The sequence below is a fragment of the Rissa tridactyla genome, chromosome 2 (assembly GCF_028500815.1).
Source record: "Rissa tridactyla isolate bRisTri1 chromosome 2, bRisTri1.patW.cur.20221130, whole genome shotgun sequence".
Lineage (NCBI taxonomy): Eukaryota > Metazoa > Chordata > Aves > Charadriiformes > Laridae > Rissa > Rissa tridactyla.
Genome location: NC_071467.1, coordinates 22237578 through 22260504, shown reverse-complemented (window position 1 = coordinate 22260504; position 22927 = coordinate 22237578). Strand labels below are relative to the sequence as shown.

General features: G+C 38.7%; 1 protein-coding gene across 3 annotated transcripts in view; it reads left to right on the top strand.

Annotated features, from left to right (window-relative positions):
- Positions 1 to 22927, top strand: part of RIMS2 (regulating synaptic membrane exocytosis 2) — a 490283-nt gene that overhangs the window by 397092 nt on the left and 70264 nt on the right. For 2 of the 3 annotated variants that reach the window (XM_054192248.1, XM_054192247.1), the window contains 2 exons: positions 10012 to 10184; positions 11219 to 11464. In XM_054192248.1, the coding sequence (XP_054048223.1) occupies positions 10012 to 10184; positions 11219 to 11464 (419 nt within the window). The remainder of the gene's footprint in view (positions 1 to 10011; positions 10185 to 11218; positions 11465 to 22927) is intronic. The other variant, XM_054192250.1, reaches the window with a different exon arrangement.

Below are 22927 nucleotides of genomic sequence, written 5' to 3'. Positions count from 1 at the left end.
CTCAAATCGTGCTTGATTTTGGAGAATATCCTCTGATATCTATGGATTTAAGGACTTGTAAAGTGGAATCCTACAAATATATATTTATATCCTGTTCTTGAGCAATTGTGTAACTCATGGTCCTTAGGCACTTCTGCTTACAAGAATGAGCACTCACCAGATGGCCCGTGTGTCAATCCAGCTGTTCTCTTCAGCATGAATTCTTTTGAAGGTGCTGTGTCCTAGGACAAATTTGGTGAAAGTCATATTTAAATGTTATATAGAGAAAGCAGGATTAAGTGGGAAGTTCATATCTCTGTTCCTAAAGCATCAGGTATGCTGAAATACTTCACAGGCTTTTGGGGGTGAAATAAAGTGTAATGAAACAGAAATCCTCTGATAAGAAAAGATGGTTGCCTTTCCATCTTTTTTAATTTGTTTTTATGAGAGACCCAAGGACTAAAAACAAATTATGGAAACGTAGTTTAAAATACAGGTTAAATGAGAACTGTTTAAAATGCATGTTGTTTGACTTCCTAGTTTGCATTTGCAAGGTAACACCTCAAAGAAGCCCAAATTAGGTAGAACAGTCAGAGACAAAAGAGGATTTCTTAAAAAAGAAATCGTGCCTTGTTACACTCTTTAAAGAAGGAGCTGTTGCTTGGATGGCAGGACTGTATGAAGTGCAAGAGATTGTGAGTGCAGTGGTGACAGAAATGGCATGTGAACCACTTGAGGAACAGAAGCAAATACAGGAAGCACGTTTTGATTCTGTTTATCCAGTGTAAGTAGGATTCACTAGAGTTAGAGGACCAAATAAGAACAGAAACAGAATTAACAGAGTTACCGGAGTTATCACTGAAACAGAGTTATTGAAACTGAACCCGCTGAACAAGTGAGTTAACTGTAGGCAGGCTCACTAGTTTGTCCTAACACACATGCTGGAGTTCACCAGGAGATGAAACACTGGAGATACCATTAAATGCAATTGTACAGTAGGTTGTGAAGCCCTGGACACCTGTATTTTTGTAATCACTCTGACTTGAACAGCTCAGATTTTCTACAGTGAACAGTGTCCATGATGATGCATCTTCATGACACTTGGTGCAGTGTTCTGGAATGCTAAAGGATTGCTGATCTCTGTTTTAAATAGATTTTCTTCCTTCTGTATGAGACAGTCAAAAAGTTACTGTGTGGCAGTTACAAAGATGCTGGGAAGTTCGAGAAGATCTACATCAAAAGTTTATTACGCACCATCACAAAGCCAGACTGTGCACCCGTTTCTCTAAAGTGAAACTTGGTAACTGACTCTTCCCTGTTTTAAATAGCAGTTAAAAATCAGGAGAAGATCAGCAATATGAAAGGGAATTTGGATAGCAAATGTTTCAAATAAGTCTTAGAAAGAGTTTTGCTTCATTTTCTGTTTTGCCTGCTTTCCTGAATTTCCATTCATGTCAGAAAAGGGGGACTGATTTTTGGACATCCTTCTACCCTTAATTTTCATTAAAGGGTTCTTCTTTTGAAGCTTTTATTTATGTATATTCATATTATGTAGACTCATATCTCTTCAAGATCTTTGCTTTTGTTCAAAAATTGTTGTGAATGATCTGGCTACATGAGAGCATTCTATGGTTCACCTATAACTTGTTAAGGCATGTCGGAATCATCAGATCTTGTAACAAAGTGAAGTCCATCCACAGGACACATGAGATTTTTCTGTTCATTCCAATTTATGTAGGAAATTACAGCTCTGTCACCCTAGCCTTATGCTATACATGGATTTCTCTTCTACCTCATTTAATCTGTCAGAATCAACTAGAACCATGAAAAAGATGATCCTACTTTAATACTCAGACCATGAAAACTCTTCTTAAAAATCTTATTTTCCTTAATAGATAATAGAAATTATTTATCTTTGTTTTTAAAATAGATGTCTAGTTGTACAGTACATGAGGCATACTACTGAAGAACGCAGGCCAGTGGTGGTAGCCTCTTGTTATTATGAAATGTCATGTTCCTGTTCCAATGACATGATGATTTGGAATAGAACCTCTCTCTATGAGTAGTGACTTTAAGATAGCTTTTGATGAGATATTATGAGATACCTCCTTGGCCATTATAAACCTTATATTTTCGCTCCAGTGGGTAACACATCTTGGATTGCCGTTTAAGAATTTTTTTGAGGTGATGCTTAGAATTGTTCCTATGTTGTTTTACTTGTCTTTTAATTTACCTTAAAATACTTTTTTTTACCTACTGTGTTTTTCATAGGACAGATGGGATTTTAAACAGTGTTTTTGTGATTTTGAACAGTCTTTGGAACAATGTGGTAACTTTATATACCCCAGAAGAAAGTTTGCAGTGCTGTCTCCTTTCAAAATTGTAAAATTTGGTCCTCACTTGAAGTAAGATTGAAGAACACCTAATTCCCTAGACTGGATGTAGCTATCTTTGTGAATTAATTCTGCATCAATAACAGCTTGATTTCAGAACAGATATCAGTGCAGCTGAAAGTAGAGGTTGCCTTGATCTTCCAAAAGTCATATTGTACGAAAAAGAACATCAGAACAACAGAGAATACTTGGTGTTTTGATACCGACTGCAGGAACAGGGTTTTTTTTTGTAGGAAGACAAACTTGTTGACAAGCTAATTCTTGGGCTCACTAAGAGGCCCAAATACTTCTTAGGAGCTGCCTTACTGCTTTCTACTTTACCAAATATTTGCACGTCCCATAAATTGTTCCTGATGTAATCCCACAATATTTTCTGGTGTGCTCCTATATTTGTTTCATATTGTGCACTGAGAGAGTTCTTAAAAAAAATTGCACCACATGCCAACATACGTGAAGCAGATGATTTTTAGTCTTTGATTTGGTGTGCCTCTGGATGACCTCCCTCTAGTTTTCCAGTTGTCCTTAGACAGCGATCCTTTGGTGGTGTCTGCATTACTGCTGCCCTTGCAGTTTCTTCTTCAGCTCTTGGATTACCTTGCCCTACAGGTTAGGTATGTCAGAGTCATGGCAGAATAATTTGGGTTGGAGGGGACCTCAGGAGCTGTCTAGTCCAACCCCTATCTTAAAGCAGGGTCTCTGTGAAATCAGTACAGGTTGCTCAGGGCTTTATCTGGTCTTGAAAACCTTCAAGGATGAAAACTGCAGAACTTCTCTGGGCAACCTGATACACTGCTTACTGTACATGTGGTAAAAATGTCCCTTCTTACACCAGTCAGAGCTGCTGTAAATTGCTTGGCTCTGTCTTTTTGACGTCTGTGTGACCTGGCAGGCTGATGTTTGGTACTCCTAAAGCCATCACTTCTCCAGGCCGAGCAAGCCCAGCTCCCCCAGCCTCTCCTCACAGGGCAAATGCTCTAGCCCTAGCCGTCTCGGTGGCCCTCCAATAAACTCATTCTAGTTTTTCGACGTCATTGTTGTAGTTTGGGTCTCAAAACTGGATACAATATTCTACATGTGGTCTAATGAATACTGAGTAAAGGGTACTAATCCGTCTCCTTGATTTACTGGTTATGTTCCAGTCAGTACAACCAAGGCTGCCTTTCTTTGCTGCCAGGGCCCACTGCTGACTTGTGTGATCTTTTTCATTGTTCAGTTTTCATTTACTAATTTAGCAGTGGGATGCTGTTTGCAACATGACTTAGTCCCATAGGGAATTCGGGCCTTAGGAGCTCCTTTGTAAAGACTGTAAAAACTGTATACATTAGCACTGGTTACTGAAATCGATAAATGGATGGCACTAAACCACTAAGGGAAAGATGTGAGAACTTCTGAAGTAGTTTTTTTTTCACATGTTCAATAGAAATGTGGATGTTCTTTTTTACCAGCATGTTTCAGTTCGGGGCCCAACTTTATTGGAAATTGGGATGGTTTAGAAGGTGGGTTTGCAAATCAGGTTACAGTCAGTTCTTTTTATGCAAGGTAGAAGTAGATTGGAATTTTCTGAATAATGGGAAAAAATGATGTTGGATAAGGAATGGGAGTAAGGAATGGATGTACAGGGAACCACTGTACGTGCAGCCAGATTTACTGGCTCAGGCACTGTACTGCTCAGAAGTAGCAACACCATGTGTAGCTCTCTCTTTTATGCTACTGCAAGACAAGAGTGCCAAGAGAGGCACAGTAGGGCCAGGGTCAGGAGATCAAGGGGTGCCTAATGCAAAGCAAGAACTGGCTGAAGGGAGAACAGGGTTGGAACACTGCCGACGGGACTCATCAGAAGCCAAATGCAGGGCTAAGAAAGCAGGATCCAAGAATTAGGAATAAAAAGGAGGAAGGTAGTATAGGATCCAGGACTACAAAGCAGAAGTCAGGATCAGCAGCCAAGAATGAGTCTGAGCTAGAACTGGTTGCAGCTCCATATTGTGAAGCCCAAGGCAGCTGTGGAGCTTATTATATACCTAATAGCAGAGCAGTGCAAGACTTCATCTCCCTGGTCAATCCTTAAATCTCCCAAGGGGCTGATGGATGCCATGCAGCTGATAGCTGAAACAGGGCTGGCAGAGGCTGACCTGGCTAGCTGTACCTCAGTTGCCTTGATGGAGCCTGACAGGAGTGATAAATGTAAGCACAGATTATTGAGTTGGCTAAGTACGAATATACGCAAGGGCAGCTTCATCATCACCTTCATCTTGGGTTCATCTGTATGCAAGCTAGAGATAAACATATATTCTCTCTGTGTATTCATTTGTGTATGGTATTTTGTAAAAATGACTTAGAATCTTTTGCTTTATATAAATGTAGTGCTGCTGTTAGTAAATATTAGTAAGTATTTGATTTTATGTTTAATGGCAGACTTCATTAGGCAGCCATTAACAAATGTTTTAGAAAGAATCAAACAATCCAATAACATTCATTAAAATGATCTGTGGTAACTAAAATCTGCAATGCCTTTAGAGGTTGTGAACTTGCACCGAAAGCTACAGTTGAAATTACAGAACATTTCATACAATTGCTGTGCTCTGGCTGCTCGAGAGCTTTTGTCAGCAAGGCAAAGAACTATTGAAACAGTCCAGAATGGTTCTTTAATCTTCTTGTAGTAGCACAATGGACAATTGTCTGAAACATCTTCCCAACATTTTGATCACTAAAAACATTGACCAGATTTGCATGTTCCTATGTAAATGCTAGCAAATAAAAATGGATTAGTAGGCTATAAAAAAGAAAAAAAAAAGATAATAAAATAGAAGATGGTTGGAAATCACTGACAATTTCAATTGCCTGGACAACTGCGTGATTGCATAGTCCAAGATGGAAGACTGGTAACAATAGATTAAAGCAATATGAAACACACTTAAACTCCCTTTGAATTAGAAGTTTCAAAGCAATTTCTTTTGAGAAAGAAGTGTCAGAGCAGTTGTAGCTCTATGTGGTCTGTCAGTCATATAGTGGTAGTTCACAAAGAGGTCAAAATGTTTGCAGAGGTTGTTGTATTAGGAAGCGGAGCAGAACAGAGGTATTTGTTTTTCAGCTTTAATAATCTTGAATTCGTCACAACAGGAAAGTAATCTACTGCAGTTACAAGGTATTGGCACAAACCTGTCACTTCGTTAGGATCTCCAGCTAATTTTACCAATGCAGAGGAAAGGGCTTTTAGAAACTTTAACACTTGTTTGATAGAATCTGTAATAATGAAATTTATCCCATGCTTCAACACAGCAAAACAGGAAAAAATTATCTTAATATTAAAAATGCAAAAGTGACTTTTAATCAGTCCCTCTGCTTGCAGCAGACTTCCTATTGTTGAAACAGCTTGAAGAAGCTGAGTACTCTTCCTGCTTTATGGGTCCATAATGCTGCCTATATTATATGAGTCTTGATTGAGTTGGAAATGAAATTTTAACCTTTTTCCAATAAAAGACATATATTTCCAACATGGGAAAAGTCAGGAGACAATGTTCCTACTGCCGTGGCTGTTATTTAAAAAATAAAAAATAAAGAAAAAAATTAAAGAAACTATTTAATTAACCTGCGTAGTAGGCAGGTACATTTCACCGCAGGCCGGACCTCCTGATTGTCCAAACCAGGGCAGCTGTCACTGCGCATGTAGTTCCCCTGCTGTCCTCGTGTTCTCTTCTGAGGGAAACTGGACCAAACAGGGTAGCTGCTGGGTGTGATGATCAAAACCTGTGGCCGTGCTGCAGCCAGGATCGGGCCACGGGGGCTGCAGTTACCCAGCAGGGTGCATTCAGACGGTGCAAACTCCTCCAGCACGGCACAGGGACAGCAGTGGAGAGGGACGGGAAACGCGAGCAGCGTTTCAGATGTCATGGGTGGATGGCACTCGGTTAATGATGACCTTTTCAGTCTAATAGTTGATCTTATCATACAGGTGGTGACATTTAGAAAAAAAAAGAAAATGAAATTTGGAGGAAGGAAAGAAGGAAGCGTATGAAACGTATGAAGATGGAATGCCTTGGGGCAACTTTAGCCACACAAAAACTGAAGAAAGAACAGTGCAAAACTATGCAAAAATGCTTGCATTTTACAGTCAGAGTATATGACATGAAAGAACTGAATATTTTTTAAAAATCAATATTCGCGCAATGGAAGTGCCTTTTTACTTTTGAGGCAGAGAGCAAAGGGGAACTTCGGAAACTGCCTTAAATTGCAATTTAAGAAACAATTCTAAAACTGAAATGCCAGCGTGGCTTCTGTCAGACAAGCAGCATGTTTCCTTTTGTCTTCTGTGCTGCAGTTACTGAAACACTAACATGCAATACACTTACTATTATAATCTATTTCCTAAACAAAATTAAGTCAGATATAAGGTCAAAAGTAGGCCTTAGCAGTAGAATAAAGAGTAATTTGGAGCAGAGTTATTGGATGAATATGAGGTGTCTGAGCTTTGTCCAGCAAGAAAGACAATTTAGTTTCAGTTTCTAGATGTTACTTTGGTAGGCAGCTAGCAGATGCTGAGACTGTAACTCAAGACATGTGTAAATAAAACTTCTAAAGACAAATATTGTATCTTAAGACATTCAGATTTAATGAAAGGATCAATTATCTTTCCCAATTTAAAACATCCTGAAATAGCATGGGTCAAATAATATTTCTGTGCCGTCTAACCCAATTGAAAATGTTTGATGGGAAGTACCCTTACATACAGCTGAGAAAAAAGACACAAGGTAATGATCTGATGATCTTTTTTCACATTATATTTCCAAAATGTTTTACCTTTAAGTTGCTTTTCTTGCCATAGCAATTCTCAGTCTTCACTGTATATGACTAGATTATTACTATTGCATTAGCTTTAAAAAAACTCCACACAGTAATGTTGTTTTGTTAATGAAAATGTCTGATTTGTTATATACAGCACATTGCTACGAAAAACGTATCTTAAGAAATGTTGTTCTCCAGGTGTGGAAGTGAAACAGGCAAAATCAAAACCATAGGTTTTTGAAACTTACAGTGTGCTGCAGAATGCGTCTAGAATAACTTTGTGCAATGCTGATACCATTTGCCGCTTCATGTTGCTTGCATGTATTTAATTTAGAAGGGCTCATTTCCATGGACTGCTTGGCAAGCTCAGTGTGGGATCCGCAGGTTGAGGTCTGTGATTCTGTGAATCGCTACAAGTAATTATCTATCCCTTAATTGGAATGTAATTAACAATTCCATCAATGGTTTACATCTGACACTATGGTCTATGTAATTTCCTGGCAGGATAGCCACGTTAGGTCTGCAGTGCCAGCGATGTGTCTGCCCTGAGGTCAGTAGCCACTCTCCATGCGGCAGCTGTTCGTACAGCTGTGCATCAGCTCTGCTGGGAGCCCGTAGCAGCGTGGCCTTGGCAGCACAGGGTTGGCCATGGCAAGTACATCTGCTGGGGAGCCTCAGCAAATGCCGAAGGCCGGAGGGCAGCTCTGCTTTGCCCCTTCTACAGGGCATGGTGGTAGCCCAGTACACCAGGCTGTACATCCCAGTCTTGGTAGTTTTAGGCTACATCAACACCAACTACAATCATACCTTTGACTTCAGTGCAGAATTATTCTAGGGAGGGTTAGGTGGGTGGAACTGAATAGACAGGACTCAATATATATGCGTTTCACTGGGCATTGCTTTTTTTTTTTTTTATTCTCCAAAGGGCTGAGTAGTTGTGCTTTTAAAAGGAGTTGCTGCAAAAGAACAATTATTTTATTCTGGTATAATTTTCTATTATCTCTGATAATCAGGACAGCTGTTTAATTATTGTTTTTATGTTGCCAAATGAATATATCGATAATAATATCTACTGTCTTCTTTATCAAGCAAAAATATTAATGGCATCAATAAAAAGAGTCACAACATTTAAAAGTTGTGAGAGTTACAACATTTAAAAGTTGTAATCACAGAGATACTCTGTGAGTTTATGGCCGGCTAAGTGCATTCTGGAACTTAAAGGCTGGGGAGGGCTTGAGCGGTTTGTCAATGAACACAAATACTGTAAATCGGTACAGCTCAGGAACCCTGCTGCACCTTGTGCCACCAGTTTAGGTAAGCCTGCAGTTCAGGCTGTGCTTGGCCTTTCTTATCTTTATTTCATCTCCCTCTCTGAAAACAGGCAAAATAACCTATTATTTCTAAATGTAAGATTTGTTTATGGTAAATAGGCACTCAAATGCTATTCTGAGATGCTATTTAGACACTGCACAGTGTCTCAAGATATTTCCCAGTGTTAACTTATTTCTTGCAAGAGAACAGAAGCGAATGATCTGTGTACTTCATGAACGACAGTTACTTTAAAACTATAAAAAAAGGACAAATTTGGTAGCCAAACCTGGACACCTTTCTCTTCTGCAGGACTGCACAGGTCTGCATTATGATATTCTTCAGGTAGCTGAGTCCAATGTTTTGTCCCCCAAGAGTTCAACAAGCCACTGATGTATTATGCTGATTATTTTCTCCCATTGTTTTCTTTCAGTCCTGTGTGTGCTGCCCTTCACATCTTTCCATATTGTCTTCTTTCCATGTCAGCAAAACAATTACCTGTCGATCATTGGCAATTCATTTTGCAATACTGATTTTCTGAAAAGATTATCAGTAGTAACCCATCAGATTTCTGCATGGACAGAAATGTCTGTGTATGAAGAGGAGGGGGGAAAACATCTGTTTGCTATTTATTGTATCTGCACATAGTGCAATGCAGAGTGGCACAGACTTAGCACTAATGTAAAGCTAACTGGTGTAACAAGAACAAATAGCCCTAATGTTTTCTTTAGCTCTAACTTGAATACCTCTGCACAACACTGCTTTATGTTGTATGGGCTTACTGCTGGTCACCAGTCACCTGCCAGTTCCATGTTTGGGGTATACTGTTAACAAGCTCAAATACTATTGTAATTTTTTCGTTTCTGAGGTGTTTGTACATGGTCAGGTACAAATTATCTCTAGTCTTGTCCCATCCTTTCAGACTTCGCAGCCCAGTGGTCCAGCAAGATGTGGGGTTGGTTTGCACAGCCACAACATCGCTTTGTCTTTTGGTTTGATAATTTCATCTGTCTATTCACTTTAAAAAAAAAAAAAAAAAGTTAACATTTGTCAACCAGAAGATTTTGTAAATAGGCTAGGGCCCAAAAGAGACATATAGATATATATATAGATAGATAGATAGGCTATAGATAGCCTGAAGCACATTCTGTCTCCTGTTCAATCTTTCATGAGCTCAGTAATCATGGGCAAGTCACTAAGTCTGTCTGCTTTGCTTTCATGCACTGGTGAAACAGTTGTGGTAAGAATATTTTGTGATGGTTTAGATGCCTCTACTAAAGTTTGTGAAACCTGTGGAAGAGCTGGAAGTTTTGTACAAGTCACTCTATGGATGAAGCTGGGGAGCTGATAACTTGAACCAGGTAGCAAAGCAGAGTAAAGTTAATATGAACCAAGACATAACTTGTATTCTGTATCATCTTAAAATTTTGTTATAAAAATTCAGGCAGTCTGGTGACAAAGGCAGTTTAGATAGCATCAGGGACCAGCTCCGTAGCTGATTTGTGGTAATGTCATTGACAACATCTGTATCTTCGTCCCTCTCCTCTTACAGTATCGGTCAGGACGGGATCCTCAGCGAGGCTCAGACAATGTTTCCACTAAGTCTTCAGACAGCGACGTCAGTGACGTCTCCGCTGTGTCACGGACAAGCAGCGCTTCACGTTTCAGCAGCACAAGCTACATGTCCGTCCAGTCAGAGCGGCCAAGAGGAAACAAGAAAATCAGGTGAGCGGGAGGAGCCGTAGCACCAGCCATAGCAGTGCAATTTACATAACCGAACGTTTGTCAATAACTATATTTCAAATTAATATTTTGCCTAGGTTGAAATTCGCAGGGAATTTGCAAAATACTGGTTTAAATGTCTTCTTAACCTAATGCTTTTTGAAGTCTTCACGGTATTTGTTTTTAGCCAAGTTTTGTCGTCTTGGATTGTGCTAACATACACTAAAATAACAAACATATGCTGTCAGCAAGCATTAGGCACACTTAGATTTGCACTTTATGAAAACCATTTTGTAAAATACTTAATATGGCTGAAAAGACAGTTTATCTTGAAAATGTGTGCCGGCAATGTCAGAGGCATCTTAATTTCCTTTTAAACTACAGCTGCTGGACTTTTACAGAAGCCTTATTTAGTACTTACACAGACCAACTCAATTTAATACTTACACTAGCCCAATTTAACTGTAGGCATGTAACCGTTGAATTGCTCTTCAACAAGCGGATAGTGTATCTGTGAGCAAAACACAGCACCTCACTTTGCCTGTGCCCTGTGCACACTCAGAGGAGCATTGAAAAATGAAAAGATCATTTTCATCCAAAAAATGAAAGATCATTTTTTGGAAGGTGTAACCCACCTGCATCTCTCAGCAATTCTCAGAAATTTGTCCTCTTGAGAGAAATGGTGCATTTGAAAAGATGCTTTAAACATCTGCTTATATGAGCATTGTTTGGACCACACGGTTTCTGTCATGCAGTTATGTATACATTTCTAAATGTGATGTGTTGCAATGCAACTTTTATTCGAAGAGGAAGTTAGCTACTGTTCTAAGAAAACGCCGTAATGTTATCATCTAGTGTAGGCTGGAGCCTTAGCCAGCATGGTTTAATTATGACTGTTTCCATCTTTTAGTTTTTATTTCATTTCCTTTGCATTTCCTTTCTTGTGAGTTCATGCATGCTCCTCTCCATGACCTTAACTTTATTTATTCTTTTCTGTTTTCCTTTTGCATGCCTTTTTCAATTTTTGTTGACTTCAGAAGGACAAGGGATATGGAGGGAAAAAAAGAGGGAGGGCTGGAAGGGGATGAACAAGATGGAGTATTTCCGGAGGAGGAAGAAAAAGAGGAGGAGGAGGAGGAGGAGAAAGCAAAGGAGCAAGAAAGTAATGAAAAAGGGGAAGGGCAAGAGGTGTCAGAGAACTGTGATAAGGAGGAAATCAAAGGATCAGGGCAGGATGAAAAAGCTCAAGAAGACCAAGCTGAGGAAGGGAAAGAGGATGACAGGTAAAATATACTTCTGTTTCTATATTTCTTCTTTCTATTCTTCTTCCCCCTCTACCAGGACCCTACTTGTCTTCCCTTTTTTTTCCCCTTTGCTTAGCTTTGCTTATTATCTATGTTCTCTGCAGCTTTTTTTTTGCTTTCAATCATGATGCTTTAATTTTTAAGCAAGTTTCACTTTGAGCTTCAGTGAACTTGTTCTGCATACCAAATGATGCAGCACACTAACTTGACTCATTATTATGCATGCAACTACAGCATATTATTTTTTAAATTGGTTTAGACTAGAGTTTGTATTTGACTATAATAAACAATAGAAATTGTAAGATTCCTCGTGATATTCCCTGCTTGAATTATTATTTCAGGGAAAAATCTTTTGTTGAGTGATATCAGTATCAAAACCATCTTTACTTTCATTTGTGGTAGTACTAGAGAAGAGAATTTGGATTTATTTTTTATTAATCCTCTTTGTGTAGGCTGATAAATATGCATATTGATCGGCAATCAACGTGGAAAAGCAGAGTCTTCCTTTGTTTTCTTGTCCTATATGAATAACTGTCGTGAGTTGCTGTATTGTGGAGGGGTCAGGTACCTCTGCTGCTGTATTGTGTCCAGAAACATTTCAGCACAATTGTCTCTATTTTTATCAGATAATATTCTAGATTTATACATTTTACCACAATTCCCTTTGAACCATGACTTTTAATGTAAATGAGTGACATTTTGTATTGCAAAATCCCTGTAATTTGCATTCTGAGAAATACAATATTCCTTCTTTTTTCATTAGCAAAAACTGTGTTTGAGGTTTGCTGAATATACTTGAACCCCTTCTCACCTACCCAAGAAAATATCAGAAAAAATTACTTTCTTTTAACCTGCTAAGTGTGCACTACCTATAGATAACTTACAGCTGTAAAACTGTGCCCATATATATATTGGGGTAAGCACAGAGCACTCTATCACAGTCCACTTTCTTCCTTTGCTACAAACTTACCTGCGTACATGCCTGTACATACACACACACGGGAACATGCACAAAGCAAAGGTAATACAAAGAGAGAATCAAAATGCCTAGTGTTCAGTCTGGGGTGGTATGGGCCAATGTAGCCATATTACTGCTTTTGTACATTAAGTGCCATCATTCCTTCACTCATGTGAATGCATGAGTGCATTTTAGAATTTAGCAAAAGCTATTGTTTAGAAACAGCTGTCTTTAAGATTGCCTTGGCATATATATTGCAGGGACTGCTAGATGGTAGTGTGGGAAAGGATGTTTTAAAGACCTTTTTCTCTCCTGGTTCCCACTAAGTTCCCACTTTAATGGATCTGGAAGTCCTGCCTCTCAAAAAGCATGACCCTTCCTGGTTTCCAGCTTTCACTCAGGTTAGTTTCCAGCCAAAATGCTGTCCTTCACAAAAAATGAAGTCCTCTTTGAGAAACAGCTTCATGTTCCCCATGCCAGCTTGTTCCTCCGCTTGTGAGCTGCTCTCTGCCTTCAGGAAGAAGCAGCACAAGTCAGGGGTCCCTACTTGATAGAGAAACAAGATATTACTAGGCGACTGTTGTGCAGAGACTTTTGTTTATGTTGGATTTTGGCTACCAACATGGAAATCACCTAGTATTATTTGCTCACTTTGACCATTCTGACCACTTTTAGTATGTAAATTGTGAATAAAAAGGAAAGTTTCTCTGTTTCCACCTTCCTTTCCCATGGCACAATAAATGCACATCTTTTTAGTATTGTCTAAAGATTCTTCTAGGGTAAGAAGCAAAGTGAAAAGCACAGATTGATCACTATGTACAGATATAGGTATATGCATACATTTATGTACACATGTAGTTGTGTGTCATTAACATACTGAAATATGACTTGTATATTTAGTGGACAAATCCAAAGGCAGGATCAGTCCTAAGCATTGTTGTAAATTCAGTGCCTCCCACTTGCTTGTTTGGCAATTTATATGGTACCTTATACCTGGCAATTTATAAAATGCTTATAATAAAAGTTAACAACTTCAGCTTTCCAAAAAATGTTTCAGACCCACTACCAATATTAAACCATCACCAAAGCATCACTTAATAATTAAACATGTCAATAGGTATTTGAGAGACCCAACAGAACCAAAGCAGCCAGTTCAGCCAACACAGAATGGTAGTAAATGATCATCTAGTTCTTGAGATCTTGGGCATCAAGAAAAGCTATATTGCAGATGGGAATTCTCAACATACATTTTCATTTTTACTTCAGAGGTGCATCTTTAGTTGAACAGTAGTCACCTTTCCTCTGGGCAATCTGGAATGTAGGGGCTTCTCTCAGTCACTCTACCATCAAAAATTAGCTCATTAAGGATACATCATACCTCTTGATGTCACTGTGCTTATATACTTTATGAGTAATGGTAATAGTCACACTAAGGGCTTCAATCTGCTGAGATCATAGGTGGGTTCAGTGTAATTTAAATGACTGTGAAGACAGATATCCATCATGGATTCATCCCATGTGTATTTGAAAGAGTGCCTCAGCGCAATAAAATGCATTAGCTTTTGGAGCATTGGAGCAAAATAAATCAAGAAGTCTTTTTTGGCAGAAATAGCTGCAGCATCAGATTTTGCCTTCATTAAACCTTGTAAAACTAACCCTTGGCATATGGTTGACCTACAGGGAAAACATAATTGTGTTCTTTCTTGGCAATACATGTTAGTAAACAGAAAGTGTGGATCAAGCTTCCCTGTTGTAATTTTTAAGGATTCGTTATGTACAGTTCCCTGACATTATTTCTTATTACGATTCTCTGATGATATCAGGAACAAAAAAGTCCTCGTCAATCTAATGTGTGAGCATTCATAATTTTATTGCAGGAAATCTGTTTAAGACTACTCTAAATCTGAACCTTCCTTAATATTTTTCTAAATATCAATCCTAAGCATTGATTCTGATAGTCACAATAGTTTCATTTTATCATATGAATACACAGCAATTGCAATCACAGAGCAGGATTTCACTGTGCTACACACTGTTGAAACACAGAAGAAAAATACAACCTCTGTTCCAAACATACAGAGTCTAAATCATGACATGACATGAGTCCAGAGAGGGAAACAAAGGAGAATTAAGAAGTGTTCCACATGACAGGAGATAGTTACAGCACTGGGTTGGGGACATTTCGACAACAGAGAGTACTAAGGAGATTTGAAGAAAGAAAATAAGATAGTTTTGTGAATGTTTCTGGAGAGCTCTTCAAGCATTAGAGACAATGAGAAAATAACACCAGGTGCTTGCTAAAAATATATCAAGTGGATGATGGGGCAGGTCAGATGAGCAGCAGAAGCTGATCTTTCAGTCTTGAATATGAGAAGATAAATGTGATAAGGAACAATGGCTACAATACTAGAAAATAAAGATGCATTATTTACAACTGGATAAAAGAGAGTATAGCTTCTCACATGACACAGCCAAATTTAAAGGTTATGAAACTTGTCTTTCCTACGCTATCCTGGGAAGGGGTTAGGGTAGGTAAATTACCAGGGCGGGATAAAAGCACCGCAGCAGCTGGCATCTGAAATGGTGAGAGAGTGGACAAAACAATTGGCTGTGTGGGTGGACAGAGAAGGTGGAGGTATGAAATAGAAAGCATGCACAAGTCACAAAAAAGTGGACCTAATATGAAGCCTGAATCAAAAGGCCTGCCCCAATAGCAGGTCTGAATGACACACATGATCCACATGGTCAGGAAAAGAAGCAGGAGAGAGGTCTTGGAGGGAAGTACTGGGTGTAACGACACTGAGTTGAGATTGGTGATTGTAGCGTAGGCAGGAGGAGAGAGGGGAGACAAGAGGGAGTTTTTATTGCAGAGGGGATAATGCTTTGATATACTGTTGATGAAGGGATGATGTTTGAAGGACAGCAATAGAGGAGGCGATGCTACAGCCCTGTGGGACCACCACAGTTAACCGGGTGGGCAGAAAATGAGTATCTACTAGGGCACATTTTGAACAAAATGTTAGAGAGAAAAAATTGAGAGTGGATAAACTGTGGGAACTAAAGGAAGTAACCATTTTAGAGCACGGTTAATTGTAGCAAAGCAAAGAAGAAAACAGTCAACTTTTGAAATCATTAAAGACTTTGGCAGGAGTAGTTTCAACCGAATCGGAGAAGGAAAAGATAGTTGTTGGGGAAGTGTTTGAAATGTAATTGGAAAACAAGAACTCAAGAGATTTACTTAAAAAAATGTGTTCAATGAATTCAGAAATGAAAAGGAAAAGGAGATGTGGCTGTAGTTGCAGAGCTGATGAGAGCAAGACCAGGGGTTCTGTGTTACTTTCTAAAAGAGCATGCTAAAGCATGTTTCTAAGATTCGGGGAAAGAGCCAGTGATGAGCGGGTGGCTAGAGGTAAGAATAACAAAAGAGGTAGGGGAGGAAAGGAAATAAGAAGAGAGCATGCAATCACTCAGGCAAATCAAACAGTTGAGGAAGAGATCTAGTGAGAAATTTCTGCATCCATGACAGAGGCAAGGGGGGAGAGAAGTGTATAAAGAGGAGAATGCAGAGACAGCACAGAAGAACTGGTCATGTTTTGCTATGTATCGGAAGAAATCAATGACATGCCTTGTGAAGAAGTGAATGCTAAAGGGCTGTAGAAGAAATAGAGCTGATTAAGTAGGAAGATGGCACAATCAAGGAAGGAGAATTCGTAGTAGAAAAAGTCAGCTGGGATGTAATTTTGCAGACGCACTTGAAGATACAAGAAACAGAATGCAGTGTGTAGTTTTAAGTAATGGATTTGTTCAGATAGAAAACTTTTTTTCTTCCTAATGGTTCTTCGTGCTCTCTGTGCCCTTTCCCTTGTTGGATATAAAGATTTGTTTCAAATTCACTTTCTAGTTCTTTTTTGTGTCAGTCAAAAAAATCTGTAAAGAATTTAATTTCTAGTTCTTAAAACTGATTCCTGATGAGTATTTGTTCCTTAGTTTTTCATTGTATTGTAATCTTGGTATTTCAGTTTTTGTGAGCCTTCCACTGTGATTGCAGCTATTATCAGTTAAATGTAGTGTTTTGCAAAGCTGGATGAAAAAGCATGTCAATTCAGTCTGTGCAAGCTCCTTCACAGGGGTGAAAGCCAGTAACATTTTTTGAAAATCTTTATTCGGATAAAACATCAAAAACTGTGCAAAGGATAACAAGCATTAAGAATGTATTTTCAATGTGCATGTGCTGTTTGGTTTCTTAAAGCTAATCTCAGAGTGATTATAATGATTTCTCCAACCGCACTACTGGATGAAAGAAGTTAATTGTTCCTAATCTATCCAGCCAAACAGGCCGTATGTTTGTAAGGGAAAGCTGTAGCCTGAGACTCTGTCCCCACTGCATGAGCCATCCTTTAGCGAAATTGCAGTACAGGCAGTCTGTGCTCCCAGATAGCAAGAGAGAGAGAGAGAAGGTTCACCCAGCATAATTTCTGCCGTGGGGGGGGAGAGAACTTGGGTCGAGCTATGTCAATGTTCCCGTAATTTTTCAGGGAAAACATGTCAGCATGCAGTTTCCTGCAGCTCTCAACCCAAGATGTTGGTGTAACATTTTTTTTAACATCACAACAAAGTGACCTTGCCGCTCCTGATGATTCCTGATGAATCCGGATGATTCCTGAGAATGGCAGGTTGGAATACAATGTTCACCAACTCTTTTCAGCTGCAAAGTGTTTAGTTTTTCAGGCAGCTGGGGCAGGCGGGATGGACTCAGTCCTTGAACAAAACCCAGCAACTTCATTTTGTGTCCCCTTAACATAGCTCTTCTGCATACTTCTGACTAGATCAGCAGAGAGATGCTTACGTATTGCCAGTTTGTGACTCAGAAGTCAAAGGACCTAAGAGAAGCTTTTTTATCAGTAAGATTTCATTAGTAATATTGGGTTGTGTAGAACTGCTGCGTTAGCAGTTCACAGCAAATTCTTGCCCCATTTGAGGCATAGATTCAAACCCACTACTTTTTGATGTGAGTTTTTTAACTTCAGCATTCCACATCGAGGCAAATCTTCAAAAGCTGTAAATTCATATAGCAGCTGGGTCTGTAGCAACACGCACAGTCAATAATTTGGCCATTTGATTTTTTATACTTCCACAGATGACAAACGGAAGAAATTTCTCTGTGCCTTCTGAAAAAATATTATGGAAAAGGATATAAAATATCAATGGTTCAAAAGGAATTGTATGAATTCGTATATTTGTTGTGAAATCTGTACTGAGAGTAGAATACAAATAATTTAAGAAATCTAGCAAATTCACCTGTTTCCAAGTCATTCATCACCATCTATCAGACCCTTGGAGACTCATTTTTTCCTGTTACTTTGGAGTAAGTGCAAAAGATGTATAGACTCCTTTTCAGCTAGTAAACTTATTTTTGATCCACTGGGAAATAATAAAGTAATGAATTTGAAAGCACACGTTATTAACTGGTGAACGGTGAAAATATCTCACTTGAAACAGTCTGCAGCTTTGATATGTGGTGCCAAGCAGGGAACTGGGGCATTTTTTCTTTGACAGCAACACAATATCGTTGCAACTGCTTCCCTCTCGGTGAAATGCAGCCTGCGCTTCAGCCTCTCTTGAGTCAGCTCTGACCTGTGATCCAGAAAGCGCTGATGTACTGCTGTTACTAAAGGTTCTTTAAAAACACTGCATCAGTAGTTAAAAAAAAAAAAAAAAAAAGAGGTGCAGATGGAAAGCCCTGAAGACATGCAGGGAAGTAGGGATGAAGGGACAAATTAAAATGAGGATTTGAAGCAAAGGTAAATGTTGAAATTAGGTTTTGCACCTTTAAGTGTGTTAAAAAAGGCTCATTTTCTGAAGATATTTAAAACTAGATTGAATCATAAGCTCTTCAATAGACAGACTTTTTTTCTCTTTATATGCAGAGGATTGAGCACAACAGGTCTGTGGACAAGAATAGCAATAGCAACTAAGCGTGGGGCAGGCACTTACAAAACCAAGGAATTGAATGTTGAAGCCCATCAGACTTTTCTTTCTTTAATATTATGATTCTGTGGTTCTGTATGTTTTCTGTATGTTAGCGCTGCATGTTTTCACTATTTTTACCTCAGTATTATTTTAATAGAAAAGTGAAAATACTCTGTTAAACTAATGTAGTTCCTTTTTTGATTCCTCTAAATGTACTTCATTAAAAAAAATTAATAAGCTTATCACTTAGCCTTCTAAGAAGCAAACATAAAACTCCTTCTTGTTAATTCATAAAAGTATTTCTGAAACATAGTTAGTGGTTTTGTGCCAGTGCTTTTGAAACACAGTGCCAGACCCCTCTGGCAAGTACAATATTTTAATGAAGGGTCAGGGGCCCAGTGCTGGTCCTACTATTGTTTACTTAATACCTATGATAAGATGATACGCCAGCAGTTTGACATTGCCCATCTATCTGATTTTAACATTATTAGACCAAGCACGTGAACGTTTTGGTCCAGTACTACCACTGTACCTGCAGGGTGTTCGTACTGAGTCTATAAAGTCCATAAGGTGCTACCTTATGGGACATGTGTCATCAGGTGGCCTCTAGTAGGAAATAGGTCTATGTATTTCCATACAAACACCACTGGGAGTCTGGTGCTTCCTGGATTGCAGCCATAACACAAGCACAATTCTTATGGAGGCCCAAGGTAAATGTGTGCAACGTGCATGTTGCTTCAGCAGGGAGTTCTGGTCATAGACCTGCCCTCCCCAGGACAGAAAAACAAAGTGTGCAGACTTGCGTTCAGAAAGATGTATGCCAAGTTTCCTCACAACTTGTTCTTTTTATGATGGTCTTAAGTTTTCTGTATGCTTTTCTAATTCCCCCCAGAGGCCCAAAGTGGCTCAAAGTCATTTTGTCAAAGTGACAGAAGTCAGACAGGCAAGATCATGATGTCCCAGATAATGTCTCCTTGGTTGAGGTAATTATGGCTTCAGATCTCTTGCTCGTGTCCATTTAGCACTCAGTCCCAGAAGATCAATTCAGAGAGATGCTATGGATTTGTGAGATGTTAGCAGTGCCTTTTCTGACCCTGATTTTTTGGAGTCCCCAAGCAACCTGAATTGACAAGGAATGAAGGAAACGTCAGAGTTGCTTTATTCTTCAGCTGCCCACTGCCACACACATTCACATAAGCAGGACAAGGAGCATGAGCATATCCACGTTGTGTACAGTGCTAATCAATCATGCAGTGTTTCATGAGCGACGTATAGATGCAGCTATAGTGAAATTCATATGGACTACAGCAATGTATTTAAATAAAGCCCTTTCAGGTCATCTGGCTCTTCCCTGTGTATTATGTGATTTTCCCCTTAGTGTAGTCTCAGAGCACATCCTATCCAGTTCCTCCATGTCTGTCTTTCGGAGTTTTCTAGCTGACAATGTGTTTTCTAAATATGAAAATCTTCCTTATAGCTCATTTCAGTTTAGCAAGTAAAGATGATAAATCATGTTTCCTCTTACCCTGAGGCAATACATGATATCTCTTATCTCTATATATTTTTGTGAATTTCTGCCTTCAAGTCTGAAATTTTTCTCGCTTTCCAGACTTGATTTTGTATTATTTCTCTGGTGGTTTTAGTTCTGGGACACATAGTGGATTTAGAGTCTGGTTTATCAATTCACTGCTTGCTTTTCATTTCACAAAGCTCTTTTCAGCCCTTCAAGGAACAAATCTGGGCAGCACTAAGCAAGCCTGCAGTACAGCTTGTGACTCAGTCAGCAGTGTTAATACAGAGAACAGAATGACCCCTCTGTTCCGTCTCTGTTGGATGACTGTAATTCAACAGTATTTTTGAATTAGCACATAACATTTAACTTTCAGATTAGGTACATGCAAGGTGCAATTTTGTAAGAGACACTCTCAGTTAAATTAGGTTGCTCACTATTGGTTTTAATTTGGCAAGCTTGTTGTTTACCGGCTTTTATAAATGCAACTGCTTCTTTGCTGGTCTGGGTTAAAGAAGATGCTTTCTAAACTCAGAGACTTTGGATGTTGTTCAAAACTGACTCTGTCTTTGTTTGGAATGTGCTTACTTTATTGCCAAGCTTTCAGAGTTCATATGGACTGCTTGTATTTACAAATGAGTATCAAATTAATGTGACAGCTGACTAATGCAAGACTTTTGGACCTCAGCTAGTTTTCTCACTAACTTTCTTTTGAATTCACACACAGTAAATCGCTGGTTTAGTTCACTGTATCATAGGAAGGGATTTCTGCAAAGGTTCACTGCTGTTAGCAGGGTAACAAACCTTTTTCATAATTTTGTAAAGGAAAACTTGAAAATTTATCAACAGTAGATGAAGATTAGTAGAATAATTTTTATTATAATGTTAATTTAAATTTAAAAGTTGCTATAAATTAAAAATCTGTTATAAATTGTAATTTTATATAAAAAATAGCCAATTATTCTCTCAGAGATGGTGAGAACTTTTGTCAAAAGTCTCTGAAGCTCTGTGAAGAATTCAGCTGCTAGTGTTTGGAAACAGTTATCTGTTACAGTGTTTTTTCTGCATCACTCACTTGTTGTGGCAGTGTTTGGTAAGTAATGCAGTGGCTTGACCCCAAACGATTTTGAAATTCGTTCCAATTAAAAAAAAAAAAACATGCTAGGCATGATATGGAAAAAGCTATACCTCTATAAATGTGTAATAATAAAGCAGTGTGCAGAGCTTGATGTCTAGCGGAGTGGGGGAGATCCAGTTCAAGTCAGCCTATGTACTGTAACAGGTGAGGTATTTCTGATTTGTAATGAAAGAGGCCATTGAAACAGATACTTCATATAAAAATATTGTTACTTTTATTTTGAGATGTGCACGCAAGTTTTCCTTTAATAGTAATATACATAGCAGAATACATTATGATCACTGCTTTATTGTTTCCCACCAACTTTCTTGTTATATTTTCAATAAAATAAACCCAATAATTGAGTCAGTCCAGTAGCTATTAGAGATTTATATCACAAATCAGTTAATACGATAATTTTTGACCAAGTGAATCTCAGGAGACTAAGTCATTATAATTTTGAACCTGCAGTGTCTCTCTTTGATGTGATTTGGCAGAGGAATACGTGCGTTGGCCGGAAGCGTTGTTCCCATGGAAATGTTATTTTCTACATCACAGCTGTCCCCTTAATGCTGTTTTTGTTAAATTTCTTCAGCAAATTAATGAAATTAAAGCCTCTCCAAATGAGTTAAGAGGTCTATTAAGAATGGCATTAAAATTCCTCTCCTGCCTGTAAAAAGCTGTACGCAAAATCTTCAGTTGGCCTTCCAGTCTCACAAGAGCCATGCATTAGAAAATATCTATTACAACAACTGAAAAATTGTTAAAATCCTTTCCCTAGGACATCACAGCACACAACTATACTCCACACTTGGCAAAGTGGATTTTTACTATTGCAGGTGCTTTATTTTCATTAGGGATTATTACCAGAGAACTAAGCTAAATGACAGGGAAGTAGTAATATTGACTCTGCATTGGGAAGAAAAAAGAAACCTGCAAGACCCACCAAATGACTTAAGTGTAAATCTGATTCTCCAGTACATACACTTTGACAGAGCAACAGATTATATGTTTTCATTTCCAATTCTGCTGTAAAGGTGACTGCAAAAATACAAACAGAATCCTCAAAAATCCTACTAACAGTACACAGTACAATAGATAGTATTGATATCTTCTCCCTCACATTTAAAAATATTAATAATGCTTTAGATTGGAAAAATGCCTGTGCTTCATGACACTGGTTTTAGTAAAATGTATTTGTTCGTAAGTGGAAAACAAACAAAACCAAGATTGTCCTAATAATTTTAGTCTATCAGTCATACTTAGATAGAATAGCTTTTTTTATTTATTCTTGATAGAGTAAGTGATATTCTTCGCAATTTGCTAGTGATCATGGAGGCACTGGGTGTAAGGATTCTCTGCTGCTCCCTGTGCTGCCTCCTGCCACAGACTGTTACGGTTCAGGGCCAGGGTCTGATTTAAAAGTCAGTTTTATATAACAATAGCAGAACTTTACTTCTGCAGAACTCCTGCTGATGCAATGTCAACTTACCAGGTTAGTGAAGAGGGAAGAGGAAGTTTTTCTACATTTGCCAACACAAAATATCTGTCTTGTTGGTTTGTTAGATTACAGAAGGAAGAGCAGGGAGAGGAAGAGACGGAGAAAATGCCGGGTAACAGCTGTGGGTTATGAGAAATAGCCGTTTAGTTCAGCGGATCACTCTACAGAGCGAGAGTTCCTGGTGCTGGGACTTATTTTGAGCTGGCAGCTGAATCATGATATTATTTAACAAATGAGATGCAGGGAGAGGTGATATTAACAAGAGTCTGATTATTGTTTTGATAAGTCAAGGAGAGAAAAATGAGATGGTGGCAGAGGATGTCTGAAAGGATATGATCTGTGTTTTTTGAATGATCGTGGTGTCCTCAGAATTGGGTTTGAGCATG